Source organism: Gouania willdenowi, chromosome 5, assembly GCF_900634775.1.
Source record: "Gouania willdenowi chromosome 5, fGouWil2.1, whole genome shotgun sequence".
Lineage (NCBI taxonomy): Eukaryota > Metazoa > Chordata > Actinopteri > Blenniiformes > Gobiesocidae > Gouania > Gouania willdenowi.
The window spans coordinates 23,886,757-23,903,190 of NC_041048.1; the positions used below are offsets into that span (position 1 = coordinate 23,886,757).

At 40.7% G+C, this 16,434-nt stretch overlaps 3 protein-coding genes across 4 annotated transcripts; 2 read left to right on the top strand and 1 right to left on the bottom strand.

The window, feature by feature from the left end:
- Window positions 1-628: 628 nt before the first annotated feature.
- Window positions 629-2,730, top strand: LOC114463569 (EEF1A lysine methyltransferase 3-like). Its single transcript, XM_028447207.1, has 3 exons — window positions 629-874; window positions 947-1,058; window positions 2,205-2,730. The coding sequence occupies exons 1-3, from the start codon at window positions 713-715 to the stop codon at window positions 2,600-2,602; spliced, it is 672 nt and encodes a 223-aa protein (XP_028303008.1). The 5' UTR covers window positions 629-712; the 3' UTR covers window positions 2,603-2,730.
- Window positions 2,731-2,874: 144 nt separating this feature from the next.
- On the top strand, window positions 2,875-8,503 carry LOC114463568 (uncharacterized). Of its 2 annotated transcripts, none has more exons than XM_028447206.1 (3): window positions 2,875-4,114; window positions 4,403-4,509; window positions 4,600-8,503. In XM_028447206.1, exons 1-3 carry the CDS (start codon window positions 4,029-4,031, stop codon window positions 8,010-8,012), a joined length of 3,606 nt encoding a protein of 1,201 aa, XP_028303007.1. In that variant the 5' UTR covers window positions 2,875-4,028; the 3' UTR covers window positions 8,013-8,503. The 2 variants fall into 2 exon arrangements, with proteins under 2 accessions (XP_028303007.1, XP_028303006.1); XM_028447205.1 differs by having other exon boundaries at window positions 2,875-3,855; window positions 4,012-4,114; window positions 4,403-8,503.
- A 202-nt stretch (window positions 8,504-8,705) lies between these two features.
- Window positions 8,706-12,639, bottom strand: cnpy2 (canopy FGF signaling regulator 2). The gene is made up of 6 exons (XM_028447208.1): window positions 12,526-12,639; window positions 12,296-12,405; window positions 12,081-12,196; window positions 10,235-10,432; window positions 10,018-10,114; window positions 8,706-9,915 (listed from the first exon to the last, which is right to left on the bottom strand). The coding sequence occupies exons 2-6, from the start codon at window positions 12,396-12,398 to the stop codon at window positions 9,872-9,874; spliced, it is 558 nt and encodes a 185-aa protein (XP_028303009.1). The 5' UTR covers window positions 12,399-12,405; window positions 12,526-12,639; the 3' UTR covers window positions 8,706-9,871.
- Window positions 12,640-16,434: the final 3,795 nt, after the last annotated feature.

Sequence of the window (16,434 nt, forward strand, 5' to 3'; positions counted from 1 at the left end):
GTGGGCAGGTGCTAAGTCCTGCTGGAAAATGCAATCAGCATCTTCATAAAGCTTGTCATGGTATTCTTTTTTTTTTTTTTTTTTTTTAGATGTACCTGTATATTGTATTGGTATCACAATCTTTTCTTTTTGGGTGGTTGATGGAAGCCTTCCATCCCTGCTTAAATGAAAGCAACGTTTTTGTTAAGCTGTATTTTTCCAAAAATATTGTCACATCGTTATCGCAAGCCCAGTATCGTATAAGTGGGACGATTTAGTATTATTATTATTGTTGTTAATACTATTCATTTTATGGATCTGGATTTTGTGTCAAGATGTCTATTTTTATCTCATTTTGTGTGTTTCTTTTAAATAATATGGAAGTCGTTTTATGTATTTTTGTTTTCATTTTGCACATTGTCATTTTGTCTATTTTTGTTGTGGTTTATAGTGTTTTTAGATTTGTTTTTGTTTTTTTCTAGTTTGGGGTTTTTTCCGTATCTTTGTCATTTTTGTATTGTTTGTGGTCATTGTGTACATTTTTGTGTATATTTGTGCTTTTGTTTTGTTTGTTTATTTTGTGTATTTTGCTCTCATTTGTGCGTATGCGTTTGTTTTTTAAAGATAAAATAAGACCGGAAGTCCGTCACCAGTTTACGCATGACAACCATTAGGTTCAAAACACTGGATCAGCAGAACTAGTGTTTAGAACAGTGTGTAACGCTGAATAACTATGACCGGTTCTGGAGGTGAGGACGACCCGTTCCCTTTGGACGACGGATTGTTCGATGACACCTTCTCCCAGGACACCGTGTACACCGTGATGGGCGAGCGGCTGAGGATCAGTCAGCTGTTCGGAGGAAACCTGGGGGTCGCGGCCCCGGTGTGGGAGGCTGTGAGTGATATTGATGACGTGTTGGCTGAGGCTGATGGAGGAGTTAATGCAGTAGCGTGTATTTCTGTGCAGGCGCTTCACCTGAGCCTATATCTGGAGGAGCTGCGCGTGGAGCTGCGGGGAAGGCGTGTCCTCGAGCTGGGCGCAGGCACCGGGCTCCTGGGCATCATGGCCGCCCGACTGGGTGCGTGTGTCCCTGCGGTCCGCATGCTTTAGCTCAATACCTCCACTTAGCAGGCTTACTCATATATTTGGGCTATTGACTATATATTATTTTCAGATTATAGTTTCAGTGGATTTATTTAAGAGAGTGTCTATAGATACGTTAAACGTAGCCGCACTCAAAGATTCTTTGTTCCAGTAACGTGGGTTCGAAGCCCACATTTGACATATATTTTTTTATTTTAACATATTTAACACAACAAATTCCACCTTTAAAAATACATACCTGACAAAAATAAACATTTTAGGGTATTTCCTGTGTTAGGGTTAGGGTTAGGGTTAAAAGAAAAAGGTTAGCAGGGTAGCTAAAAATATATATGAGCTCAAATACAACTGACGGAGCTTATGTCATGTGGTCCACCTATCACGTGACCTGAACTGGCCAATGGGGGGCACTGTGTATGCATAGAATGGGAGTCTATGCATATGTTTGACATATAAAAGCTCCACCAACTAACCAATCCCTCCTGGTGTGCGCTGCACTAACATTGTTGCTCTTCGCTCTCATCATGGTTTTAAATTCATTATATTTGTTCAAGATCATAAGTTTTTCTTCAATTTAAAAAAAAAAAAGGTCTCTCTGCCAGGTTTACCAAGGTAGTGATTAGTCAGACGCTGCAAACTCCACCCCTTTTATGTGAGCACGCACGTAGCAGGCTTAAATCATTTGTCTTAAATTAGCGTGTTGTTATCGACCTTCATAGGACAGCTTCTCTCTGACAGGGAATGTTTGGTTATGTGAAGCCTGCTAATGGAGATAAATCCAGGATATAATTATCTAGCTTCGTGGCATAGCCCCTATGGTCTCTACACGGCCCTGATGAACGTATTTAGTCTTTATCTCTTCATCAAACTACAACAAAAAAAAAGTTGTTGCCAAAAATGAACACTGGTTTTTTACACATTTTGAGAAAATTTGAGAAACGTTTTTTACAGCATCCATTGAAAAAAAGTGTTGCTATACTACACACATAAAGGGCAGGGAACATCAAACTAAACATTATCTTCTTGTTAGTACTACATGCAATATTTAGCATTTTGTCTTGCAATCATCTGGTTGGAATGGAGTGAATGAGTGTCTAATGCCTGCTGTTTATTCCTTCTATAGGGGCAGAGGTGACGCTCACAGATCTTCCTCTAGCTCTTCCACAGCTTCAGGCTAACGTATCTACTAACATGCCCTCAAGTGGCTGGCCTTCTGTCCCTCCCTCCGTGCTCCCTCTGTCCTGGGGGGAGGACCACATGAAGTTCTCCTCAGACTGGGATTTGGTCCTCTGTGCAGATATCATTTACCTCCCAGAGACTTACTCACAGATTGTGGAGACGCTGGCCCATTTGTGCAGCGGTGGAGCGTTGGTTTACTTGTCATCGAGAATGAGAAAAGAGCACAGCACGCCACGTTTCTATGAGGAGGATTTACCTAGCAGGTTTCACGTTGAGCTCGTCCATCGGGATGACATAGAAAACATTAATATTTACAAGGCCTATTTGAGGACAAGCTCATGACAGCAGCGAGAACCTAACGTAGGACTCTGAAGTGCACTGCAAGCAGTTGTGACTTGATTTTTGTAAGCCTTTTAAAAATAACAATAAATGCAGTGAGACCATCCAAACAAATGCACCACTTAAGAATAGCAGGTATATTTTTTTCTTAAAATCTTTTTGCCTTTTGTCTTCTCCTGATCATATCAATCTCCTTTCAAATAAGACTTGTGGGGTAAGCAGTTAAAGGACTATTAAGCAAGAGGTTATATATATATATATAGTACATTTTCATGTTTTGATCAGTAAAGATCATATTCTGTTGACTATTTCCTGAACAGTTATATCTTCAAAGAAACTAATTTCTGGTTGGATTTGGATTTAATTTCTCTGTCGTGATTTTCCTTATTTGTTCCAAAATACTAAGAACTTCCATTTATTTACTTATTTCATGAGATGTAAAAACATACATTTTGGCTACACGTTTTTCAATGAAGCTATTTTATTTAATTAAATTAAACCCCCCCCCCCCCCTAACAATCCTGTCAACAGGTTTCTATTCCCCTCTACATCCCGTCCCACCTGCACTCTGCTGATGTGCGGATTTTCTGTTCAGTAAAGGAAAGCCTGTTTGTTACGCCAGAGAGTTTCAAAGAAAGGGACACAACCAACTGCACGCTGTCCATTGCTCTGCTATAATCCAGCCAACCCATCACCCGATCTCTATCTGTGTGTACACAGCCTGTTCACCATCACACCCTGCACCTCCCACGCGACTGTCGAACAGTGTGAAAATCATTGCCTTTGTTGATGTTTAATCTAGTGTAAGCAAAGTTTAAAGAGCTGCGCACGCTCTCAAAAATAAATACATAAAAAAAAAAAAACTTTTTATTTTAGATTGAAAAGTTCTTAGTGTAAAGCATATAACATTTTGTGAGCGATTCAATTTTATCAAACAGCTTCTTTTGTTTTGCAGGATTCATTTGCCCTTTACAGCTCTAACAAGTTTTTTTTTGCATCCAAGTTATTGTAAAATGTATGTTTCAAGTTAGAAAGTAGCTCTATTTGGCTCCTGTCTGACACAGCATCACAAACAGTGTGTGTGATGGTTTGTGCATGTGTGTTGGTGAGTAGAGTGGGAGGGGGATTGGATACCCTGGGTCTCTTATAAGAGCCAGTCCTGTTTAGACTTCATTAGTCGTCCTGAGCAGCAGCAACATCATTTGAAACAGTCACTGACGGTATGTGTCACTGTGGGATTATACTGCATAGGTCAGGTATGTACTCTTCTTTCATTTTGAATGCAACAAGTTATATGATTCAGCTTCTTTACTATTATCAATTCTTATAATTAGTAATCCTCCAGAATTTGATTGTTGTGTTATTTTACAGTTCTTCTTAAATGTTTGCTCATCTTCTTTCCTACATTTCAGATCCGCTAAAAGACTGAATGATGGAGTCGTGGCCTGGGAGACAGGGGCAATATTGTTATTACTCCAAGTTTGGTACTGTTCCTGGAAGAAGTTGTACACATAAGTGAGTTAAATGCTATGAATTCATTCGGGTTCGACGTTAAGATGAAGTTTTCAACGGTTAAAATACCTGATGAACCTTAGCATGATTGACATACGGTAGAGAAGAATGTTTAAAACTGAAGGCTAATAAAGTACCTAGCTTTGTTTTAGAAAACTTGTTTCAGAGGCTTTAGTGTAGTGAACACTTGGCTGTATAGTGAAGTTTTAAAAAAAAAAATCGCAGTTTTACTAGGATTCGATATAAGACTAATGCATTGTGTGTAATGTATTCATTTGTCCTTACACACAGCTATCATGAGCGACACCAGACACCTCACTATCCTGTGCGCTATGATGAGCTGCAACAGAACCAAAGCAGGGATTGCAGTCACTGGACAGTCCCAGGGTCACGAGCTGGTGCAGCACTACACGAACACGCTAACTGGACTGACGCCGACCTGATTTTCCCCTCAACATCCCCTTCTTCCCATTTTCCATTCACTCTAGACCGCCACCATCGTCAAGACGTGCGAGGATATAGGACACATGAAGTTCCAGAGTGGACAGCTGCTTGGCCAGCTACCAGAGACCATGATAAAGGACTTCTCAGAGAAGAGTGGCAGAAGAAGTGGGATCTTTCAAACCAAGTCCCCTGCAACAGAGACACTTTAGGAACAAGGAGCGAAAGCAATTACAGAGAGCTGGAGGCTTGGGCCACCCGCTACAGACATTCACTGCCCAGGAGGAGACGTATTGAGGCAGAGTTAAGGGGAGCGTCCCAAAGAACTGTGGACGATAGCAGAACCGACCACCAGATGACAACAATGCAACACACCAAAAAATCTCCAATCAACAGAGAGTTTGGACTGTATCCATCAAAAGCTCCAACATCTAACACAAGCCACATGATGGGCATGAAGGAAAACACTGGTTATCTGAGAATGATGTTCAACCAACCTCCTGGCTACACTGCACCTCCTCCCTACAACAGCCAACACAAGGTTTCTCCTGTCTACCATTATCGCCCTTCTAACTGGGAAAAGGATGGTAAAAGACCTGTTTCCCGTTCCTGGTCACATTTCTCTATGAGGCTGCATGATGGCCCCACAGACAATAGAATTGGAGAGAAAGAAGGATTCAAAATGTCTGATGAGAGTCAAAGTAACACAAAGCTCAAAGGATTAAAGGCCCAAAGAGAGGACGCTAACACACTACAGACAGGAAGTCCCATCAGTGTCCTGAATACACAGAGGAGGCTTGAACACATGCAGCCTCAGCAGTATTCATCAGAGAAACCAAAAACAATAGGGGAAACATTATCAAGGGTCATCGAAGGGAGGAAGTTCAAATTAGAGAAGAAGACAGGTGGCATGACAATATTCTGCCTCGTGTCTCGAATGGCTGCCAACACTGAAACACCATCTTTGCTATATTCCAAAACAAATCCTGAAAGTGCAGAAACAGAATATGTTCCTCAAACTCAGAGGCTCAGCACTCCAACACACAAACTGGCAGACGAAGTAGATTTCACTGCATCAACACTCACAGACCAGACACAAGTCTTTAATGTGAAAAATCTCTCAGACGGTCAGAAAGAGAGCCTGACTCCAATGAGCAAGAAGCAAGAAGATGATGTTTTATCTAGCAAAGCATGTGCACAGAATGAAGCTGAAATGAATAGAAAGGATGAGTGGGAGCAGCCCGTATCAACCAAATATCCTCTATGGAGGGAGCCACGCTACACAAGCAGGACAGAAAAAGTCAACAAAGACGTTTCCGATGGTGGAGAACATGTGTGTGTTCAGGTAGTCAGTCAACCAGTAGATTCAGAAATAAGTAAACATGACATCAAAGAAAAAGCCGATGATAAAAAGGGTCTACTGGTCACTGACACAACATGTGTGCTAGTTAAAATGGAGCTGATACAATCTCCAAACAAAGAACATGTCCTCTATTTAGGGTCTCCGGGAGGTGACCATCGCATCCTGCTTGATGATCAGACTGTTGAGTCCAAGTGTCCTCTAAGGGAGACAACAGATGAAGATACACAAACAAACCCAAGCCCTGAGGCCAAAAACAACAATCAAATTTCTCCTGGGCAAGAGGAACACATAACGGAAGAGAAAGAGGATAATGTGATGTCATCTCCAGAATCCGAAAGTGAGACATTTGAGGAGCGAGCTGAAAGAATTCTAGGAATCCCTCTCAATCTCTGCACCAAAAAGCTTGAAGCCGAGCGTCTGATAGCAGTAAATGATTTAAATGCTAAGAAAAAGGAGGCTGGTTCTTCTGAGCAAAGCATTACAGAGGAGGAACAGTCACAGAGTCACCAACAAGTCATCCAATCCAACAAATCTGTCAGGTTGACAGAGAATGACCACAGAGTTGAGATGATAGATAATGATGGAGAAAATGCTCTTGCGTCTCACAGCAAAGGTGCACAGAGTAGTGGAGAGGAGGAGGCAAGTATGGACTTAACCCATCTGGCAACGACTGATCACTGTGTGCTCGAATCCCCATGTGACAATAATAATCATGTAGAGAATGATGAGGAACATCAAACAGAAGATGATGGAGAGGAATGTGCAGAGATGGCACGACTGGTTACAGCTGAACGTGTTTTCCTTCCTCAGCTGACATCTCCAAAATCAGTTGACTGTTCTTCAGTTTCCACTTCTCATACGGACTCTTCCTCAAGTTCTCCTCCTCCTTTAGATTCAAATAGTCAATCTGCTAAAGTTTTGTGCGACATCGAGAGCCAAGATGAAGAACTCATCACTGACTCTGTTTACTTAAACAAGACTGACGAAGTGTTTGCAATTGCAATGCAGCAGCTGAATGACTGTCAGCCAGATGATGCTGTCAGTGATCTTTTTGAGCCACAATCTGAAGAAGCTTTGAAGGAAAATTTTGGAGCTGCTGAAGAAGAACCTTTCAGTGCTACCACACTGCAACAACTGTTTGAATCTGTCAATATGGATGACGGTGATGATGACGAACCGAAGACAAGAGACACAACTGAGCAACAGTCACCCACAGAGGGATCCCAGGAACCTTTGGGCATTCTGTCCCATTGCACTGAATATGGTGAAGAAGAAAAAAAATGTGAAATAGAGGTAAAAACATGTGAAGAGAAGGCTGGAAACACAACAGCAAATGTTCAATCTCAAGAAAACCATGAAGAACTTTTAACAAGTTATGGGGCTTCCACTGAAGCCCAAAACAACACTACAGATACTGAGACAGATGCTGAGCACTCACTGGATCTGTCAGCTTCAGACTGTGAGGAACCTCAGCCAACTTCAGATGAGCTCACATGTCCTGAGCTTGTATCTCCAGACTCTGTCTCCTTTTTGGCCTTAGCTCCTGCTTCATCTCCCAATCCTGGATCTGCTTGTGGTGTCCCTCAGAAGGACCCATCTTTGCTTTGTGAGCCACTTCACTTTTCAGTCCTAGACCAGGTCTTCTGCTCCACATCCCCTGATGAAGAACACACTTGCCATGACGAAGCTCATAAAGTCCATCTCCAGCATCCACAGTCACTGAGGGAGGTGGTGAGTCGCATTAGGAAACACACAGCTCCAGACTCTGAGAATGAAGAGGAGGAAGTGAGCGAGCCGTGGGACCCAGAGAACCTGCACCCGGTCCTGCTGTTTACAGATGTTCTCATGGACTGTAGTGAACGTGTTGATGAGGACAGGCTGTCCTGTAGCAGCATCAGCAGCCACAGCTCTGGGGACACTGTTATTGTAGCAGAGGAGACAGCACGGTACGTTGGGGAACCATCGGAAGTAGAAACAGAGGTAGAAGTGTTCGACAAAGCTGAAGATCTTTGCTGCTGTGGTGAAAACACAGCAGAAGATAAGCAGGAGGACAATAAGATGACAGACATGAGTGAGTCAAGTCTGAGCGAGGAGTGAAGAGAACACGAGAAGACAGAAACATGAAGACTGTGTTTTTCCTGCTTTAAGGGCAGATTAATATATTTACTTGAAGTTGTTTCTGATCAAATCAGCTCTATAAGAAACTTTGTTAATTTTTCACATATAGATTTTTCCTTCCCGTCTGATAAGATGTGTTGCAGAGAAGTTAATGCTTCTAAGGTGACTAGAAACGCTAATGTTTTTGTTTGACTCTAGTGATGGACTGGAAACTGGTCCAGGGGTGTACCCTGTGTGTTTCTGTCAGCCCCCCTCAGAATAAGCATGTAGTCTGAGGGCGTGCTTTTTATATTAGGCAGGTTTTTGTAGCATTTATCTTTCACAGGGTGATGTACTAAAATATTTCCTAGCTCTACATTTTGATGGATTGTTTTCAAAACTATTACCAGTAGAGATTGACTTCGTTTGGTGTTACAGAGACATTCATGGCAGAATATTGTATATAAATAAAATTCTGAAGTGTCTTAAAACTGTTCATTGAATGCAACTTTAAAATTTTTAGGGCTGATTATAATACTTTATGACCTATGTTGTTTATGTTTGTTGCCTCTGAAAGAAATGTAAATATCAGAAAAGGGAAGAATTTTTTTATTTATTTTTTTTAAATGCACCTGCGAGTTGAGCTACACATTAAAAAAAAAGTGATAACTAACAATTGTAAAGAAAATGAAACATTCCCACTGAAATTATTCATTCATGGTTCACTTTGCATTAACAACTAAGGATTTTGTATTTTTTTAAATAAAAAAATATTACAGTAAGATGACCGTTCAAACAATGCGACAGCATCAAGTCATAGTAACATATGGATGAAATGCAAAGTCTTAGAGCCAAGAAAAAACACTTATTACAACATGATGTAAAAATATATTTTCACTTGTTCAAGACAGTTGTAAAAAAAACTTGTATCCATATATATATAAAAGACATTTCAGATGCTAATGAGAAAAAAAGTAAATTAAGTTTCAGCTATAAATTATATCAGAGACTTCCTGACCTCTAAACATCAACTGCAACAGGATGAGGAGTGACTGAAAAATAAGATGAACTGCAGCATCCCCTAATGGGATAAACCAGACTGACAGCTGAAGTTCCCAACAGCTAAGCTTTAACCATCATATCATAATGCAGGTTATTGAGCAGAAGGTGAAACATTTAAAAGGTAAACTGTTGTGGCTGAAAACAAGTTTATATTTTATCATGAATGATCAATATAAGGCTGTTAATTATTAAACTTCTAGTCCATCCAATTCCTTAATGTGGAGCATAATATTTTGATCGTATACTGTAAAGAGATTAGTGTCATAGGTAAATCTAGCATCTGGACAAATGGAAACCACATCACTGCTAACCATTTATAATCATGTTATAATGTAGCTTCAGAGACCTCTAAGTAATTATCAAGACACTGACAATTATTAAAAGTTTTCCTAACACAACTATTTTAAATTGTGGCCAATCCTTCGGCATCCAACCACATTTTACAGCTAATTTGTATGATGCACAGAACAGCCTGAGGAACAACTTTATCCAATTCAACCTGATTACATCATCTCTGCTGATGCTCTGAGTGGCAGGTTCACGTCTTTAGTTGAATCCGGTGAAAAACATGTTAAATGTAAAGAAATGAAAAAAGAAAAAGAAAAAACAAAAACTTGAAATGGTGAGGTCAAATGGTCCTTCAATGCTTCACAGAAATAGTTTGAGGAGTAACCATTTGAAGGAGGACCATTACCCATCAGTGATCACAAAGGGCCGAAAAATGATGAGGGGAAACATTACAGCACCTAGAGCCTCTTGTTCAGCAGAGAGGAGCGAGCAGCTTGGATCAGTCGACATCAAAGTTCGTCGTGTGGTATTTTCAGAGCGTGGTCACAGAGGTCTGCAGAGCACATGGGTTAGAAACCAAACAACAGGTTATTATCACTAAGCTGTAGCATTTATTAAGTAGTAATGGGATGTAAACACGTGCAGTTACTCATACCTGTCCTCTTGCTGCAGAGTTTGTCCTTAACGTTTTCCATTTCATGAGAAAAGAACTCTATGAGTTCATCTTCATGTTGTTCAACAATCGTTTCACACTGAAAAACAAGTCAGAGCCAACGTGAAAAAATAAAACTCATAGAACAGCAAACACATCATCGCTATGAGTCTCTGATTGGTACTAAACTAAAAGGAGCAACAACGGGAACTGAACTCACTGCAAACTTTAAACTGGATGTAATCCTCGAGTCCAGCGCGGCCTGAGATAGGTCCATACTCTCACCGTTCCGAGACTTGATCCTAAGATAAGACTTCCTGTTCGTAGAGGAATCTGTGTGTTCTCCATAGTCAGCCATCCTCTCACACACACTCTCCATCAGCTCCAACAGGTTTCCCTCAGAACGTGCCAGAGGCACCTGCAGACAACAGGTATCAAAACACACAGAGGCATCATCACTGGTTATTTATTTACCAGAATTTAGGATTAACCTTACAATAACTGATGCTAATAATGATGTAATAATGCTAGAATCTATTTTCCCAACCATATCCCTGTGAAAGGCCAACCTTTAATTTTAAAAATGTCCAATTAATTCTCATGGAAAGTTTCCAACTTTAAAAATCCCTTGGATTTTTCAACCCAAGTTGAAATGCTTTGTTTATTAATTGCAGTATTTTGAATGAATGCTGGTATTTATGTTTGGATATGATACAGCTATTTAAAAATGACGCCTAATTTCCAGATAATTCCAACAAATCATTCTAAATTATGTGATATATATATTTATATAAAAGGCCGAGGCTATTCATACGGAAACATATGAAAAGACTGCCAGTCTATTCATACGCAGCGCCCCTCATTGGCCAGTTAAGGTCACGTAATAGGTGCACCACGTGACTTAAAGTACCTTCAGTTTTACTTTAGCTATTATTTATTTTTAGCTACCCTTTTATTTTAACCTTAACCCTAAAATGTAATTTTTTTTCGTATATGTATTTTTAAAGGTGGAATTTGCCGTGTTAAATATATTACAATGAAAAAATATATATGACAAAAGTGAGATTCAAACCCACGTTAGTGGCCGGAAGGATCCTTTAGTGAGGCGCCTTAGATCACTCAGCTATCCTGGCATGGTGAAAAAAACACAGGCACATTACGCTTATGTTGAAAAGGTCTGGAAACGTACCCATTGTCTCGGGGGCTATGGTTACGTTTAACGTATCTCTAAACACTTTCTTTACTTAAATATGGAAGAGATTCTCAAGAGATCTAATGCTGTAAAATGGAAATAATAGAACAGGGGTGGCCAATCCTGGTCCTCAAGAGCCACTATCCAGCATGTTTTAGATGTTCTAACACACCTGATTCAAATGATTAACTCATCATCAAGCTCCACAGAAGCCTGATAAAGATCCTGGTCATTTCAATCTGGTGTGTTGGAAGAGGGAAACATCTAAAACAGTGGCTCTTGAGGACCAGGATTGGCCACCCCTGTAATAGGTCATGTGGCTATTGATACAGAAACACAGCACCCCTCAATGACCAGTTCATGTGACGTTATAGGTACACCACGTGACTTAAAATTCCGTCAGTTTTATTTCAGGCTTATGTAGAAAACGTCCGGAAAACGTACGTTTCCGTATCAATAGCCCCGGGGTCCTTTTGATGTTTCCGTATCAATAGACACTTTATAGATAATATGTATTCCTATAAAATACTTTCAATAAATAATTGAAAAGTTGATATTATTGACGAGGGTTAGGGCTGTGAAGTAACCTCACATATCAGCTAATCCTGTCCTGTGTTGTGAGAAGCAGAAATCACAGAGCACTGGAATGTTCATGGATTCTTCTTTTATTTTTTTTTCTCACTATTTTGACTTTCTGGGATCACTACAATCCTGTCTGTCTCCTTGTCCTTCATTCCACCGTTGGGCTTCATGTCCTTCCTCACTCCATCATCTTCCCTACACATCTACCATCTCTCCTGTCTGACATGAGCTCTCAGGACAGTTATGTTTTGAGTTCATCACACAGCCTGTCCCTATTGTAGGTGGGCCTCACCTCTCTGATAGACTGGCTGCCGTCCGGGTTAATCCTGAAGGATCCGGTCTGGATCATTTTCTTGGGGTCTATCTGGGAGATGGCAAACTCCATCTCATCCACCAGAGCCCTGCAGGCTGAGCAGGAAGCAGAGAGGACATGTTAGAGGTATTAGAGGTGTCAGTGTCCAATAACAGACAGCAAGTCAGTCAGTCAGTCAGTCAGTGTCCACCTACCTCCACACCTGACGTCCTGTCCCGGTCTGACCGCCTGGCTGAGGCTCAGCAGGACACACAGGAGCACACATGACGTCAGCCGCATCTCAGCTTCTCCCCTCATTCTGCGTCTGAACAGTAACACACACACATTTACATCCCAACAGGTGAACACAGCTCAGTCAGTGAGCGATAATAACAATGTCTCCGAGGCTGAGCCACAAAGCAAGAAAACTTCTACTTGAACTCACAGTTGTGTCTTCACTCCACACGAGTAGAAGTCCCATCACACTATCACACTCTGAAGTGATGACGTAGCAATAGACCGCTAGACCGGAAGAGGCGGTCCAGACAGCGCCCCCACGTGACCAGGAAGAATCTAGAACAAACAAAGATTAGAAAAATAAATAGAAAGCGTTTAATAAAATGAGTTGGGGATGATGCAGCACTTTACCCGCAAGAGGAAAACTAAGTTGAGCCAATGATTAATAATTATTATTTTTGTTCTAAAATATTATTGTCTGTGACCACCTTACTCTCACTTCTCATGGAGAAAGTTGTTTATTTCATGATACATTTAGAGGAATTTAAAGAGTGCTAATGTCTATTCCAGGGCTTGATTTATTGATTGACATTTCTTTTGTTTGATGTCATTTGTTTTTCAACCAATTTGGCATTACATTGTAATTATTTTATACATACGTGGATCTGATTAATTATATGAGCAAATGTCCTAATACTTTATAATGTGCATTTTTCAAGAGAATTCTAGTGCAGAGGTCTTTCTAAAAAAAAAAAATGCTTTTTATTTATGATTGGTGATAGCTTTAAGAAGCAACACTTGGTCATTGAAAGTTTGAGTAGATAAGGTACAGAACAACACAGTCAGTCACAGATTACGCTGATAGCACTGTGCCTTTAAAGCTGCAGTTTGTAGAATTGTGAGACTTGTATAAAAACTCTCCCCTCCCTGTTTTGAATCCTATCGTCTCTTACCAGTGTCCTGGTGAACGCTCCAGCTGTGGAGCTCTTATTGGGCTTTTTTTTCTCAGCAGAGACTAGTGACAAATGTAGGGACGTTATCTGGTGTTATTGGAGAGTTTTCTGATGTTTTAGAGACTCTGACATTAAAGCACGTATCACTGGCTGCTGTCATTTACCATCTGACTCTGGCTCTGAGGTAATCATCTACTGCTTTTTTATTTGCTGGCTCAACTGGAAAGCTAAGTAGCAAGCTAGCTAGCTACAAGTAGCAAGCTAACTAGCAGAAGAATGGCTCTTTCCACAACAGAATACAGCAGTCTCCTCCAAAAGATTACTGAACTGGAGACTACAGTGCGAGGAATACAAGTAAACATTGAGGTTAATGGACACTGTGGATATGATAATGATACGACTGTGCCGCTGTTTCAAAACAGCGGAGTGGATAAAGCTAACTCGCTACCAGCCCGTGCTAACAAAGCTATCAGGCCTAGGGAGGATCCTGTTCCCGTTGATAAGCCAACAGGTGCGAGTCCTCCCTGGAACACTCTTTGAGCTAAACCTAAGAAAAAGTCATATCCACTTCAAAGGCTAACGGGCCGAGCAAAGCGCCCTGATATCAATAATGAGACGGACTGGCCTGCACTGGCTTCGCAGACTGCAGCCTCAACATCAACTCCCTTGTCTGCCCAGGCACAAAAGTGGACATCTGCTAAAGGCAGGAGTATCACCAAGTCACAAACCCAGTTTCATGTAGAACTGGGTAATCGATTTGCCCCACTGCTGAATGACCAAGGATCTGGCTCTAATGAGGTCAACACACAACCTTCTGGAACTGCGAAGACTGAAAGTGCTTCAGGAAAACAAAAGCGACATGGTAGGCCAAAGCAACAACCTCACACACTGATAGTGGGAGACGTTTCTGTTAAAGATGCTCAGAAGATGTTTAGCAGCAACGTGAAAGTGATCTGCTTACCTAATGACACAGTATCAGACCTGGCTGACAAAATCTTGCATATCGTTGCAGATTACCCACATTTGAAAAATGTTGTGATTCATTTTGGGTTAAATGATTTAGCCAATGAGGAGTCTGAGGTGTTAAAGCAGGATTTCACCCATCTGCTAAAAACTGTGAGCTGTATACAGCCTAAAGTGTTCATCAGTGGCCCGATACCTCCAGTCCGCAAAGGAGATCTGAAATTCTCAAGGATTTACTCTTTGAATAAATTTCTGTCTTCGGCTTGTGCTGCCCTTTCACTAAATTTTATAGAAAATTTTCCTATTTTTTGGGAACGTCGTCATCTTTTTAGAGCAGATGGACTGTGTCTAAACAAGGCTGGAGTAAAACTCTTCACATCCAACTTGTTTTACTTCACCAGTCACACTGCTATCAGTTCTGATAAAGACAGAGGACAACATGTACCATCGGAGAACAAAACAACAAGGAAAGAACATGGAGTCAATGAGCTTCCAGCAAGAAATAAAAATCGCCAAAATGAAGAGGTCAACCCAACCCCCGCATCTCAGGACCCACCTGCTTCACCCCAAAATTCACCTACTTCCACCTCATCCAGCTTCTCTCCTACCCCTGCCTTCTTGGATTTAACTGCCCAGATGAACGAGCTGGTTCTGGCTGGCACAAGACTAACACCCCACCCTTTACCCCACCATGGTCAATCTGCACCACCCATCCCTCCTCGACGATACCAGGCTCAGGATCACTCTTCTCCTCAGGCCAGCTGTGTTCAACTTAGAGCGACACAGGCCTGATGTGTGCTGGGTCCAGACTGCAATAGCTCTATTTTTAGGAACAACCAGAAAAAGTCAGGGCCCTATGGAGTTAATGCAGCTTCTTTAATTCCTGTGGTGACAGGTAACACAGGTAAAATTGTGAAATTAAAGAAAAGCAAAAAGCTTTATAGAGATAAAAATTTGACTCCTATAACATGTCATCCAAAAAGTCCACCAGTGTCTCCAGTAAAGTCTTTAAAATTAGCTCTTCTTAATGTTAGATCTCTTGTTAACAAGTCACTAATAATTAATGATTTTATTTTGACACATCACTTGGACTTTTTATTTCTTAATGAAACATGGTTGAATGATGGTATCAGTAATACTATTCTCAATGAAAGTGCACCACAAGACTTTATTTATTTAAATAAGTGTCGTACTTGCAGGAAAGGTGGTGGAGTTGCTGCCATTTTTAAATCAATATTTCAGTGCAAAGAAATAACATTTGGTGATTTTATCTCCTTTGAATATATGTCATTCTTACTGAAGGGTGATTCAAGAGTTCTGTTTTTAGTCGTTTATAGACCCCCAAAATATTCTGGAGAATTCATGGATGAGTTTGCTGAACTGCTGTCAGTTGTATGCACTGAATACAATTTTTTAATAATAACAGGTGACTTAAATATTCATGTAGACAATAACATGGACAATACTGCCAAAGAACTGTATGCTTTAATGGATACTTTTGGTCTTACACAACATGTGACTGGTCCGACACACACTCAAGGTCACACTTTGGATCTGGTTATCTCTAAAGGTGTTGATATCTCTGCTGTTGATGTAAGAGACTTAGCTCTATCTGATCATTTCTGTGTCTTTTTTGACCTAGAGACTGTAACATCTGTTCCCCCTAGTTATGTGTGTTTAAAGAAAAGGTACATAAATGAGAACACAAGTGCACAGTTTATGGAAGCCATAGCAATGACACCAACATTGAGTGCTGAGACAGTTGATGATCTTCTGGATGAGTATAATAGAAATGTCTGTAATGTCATAGATGTGGTGGCTCCAATCAAAACTAAGAGAAAACCAAACACACAGAAAACACCTTGGAGGAGGACTGAGATAATGCAGAATTTGAAATCTGACTGTAGAAGAGCTGAGCGTAAATGGAGATCAACAAAACTCCAAATTCATCTAGAACTGTACAAAATAAGTCTGCGAAAATTCAATGATGGCTTGTTCAAAGCAAGGCAGCAATACTTTTCTGAAATTATTGCCAAAAATGTCAACAACTCTCGCACGTTGTTTTCTGTAATTGAAAAGCTCACAACCCCCCCAGATCAGATAGCCCCTGAATTACTGTCAGCTGGAAAATGCAATGAATTTGCTGTATATTTCAATGAAAAAATACAATCAATAAGGTCAAACATCAGAACAAACCAGCA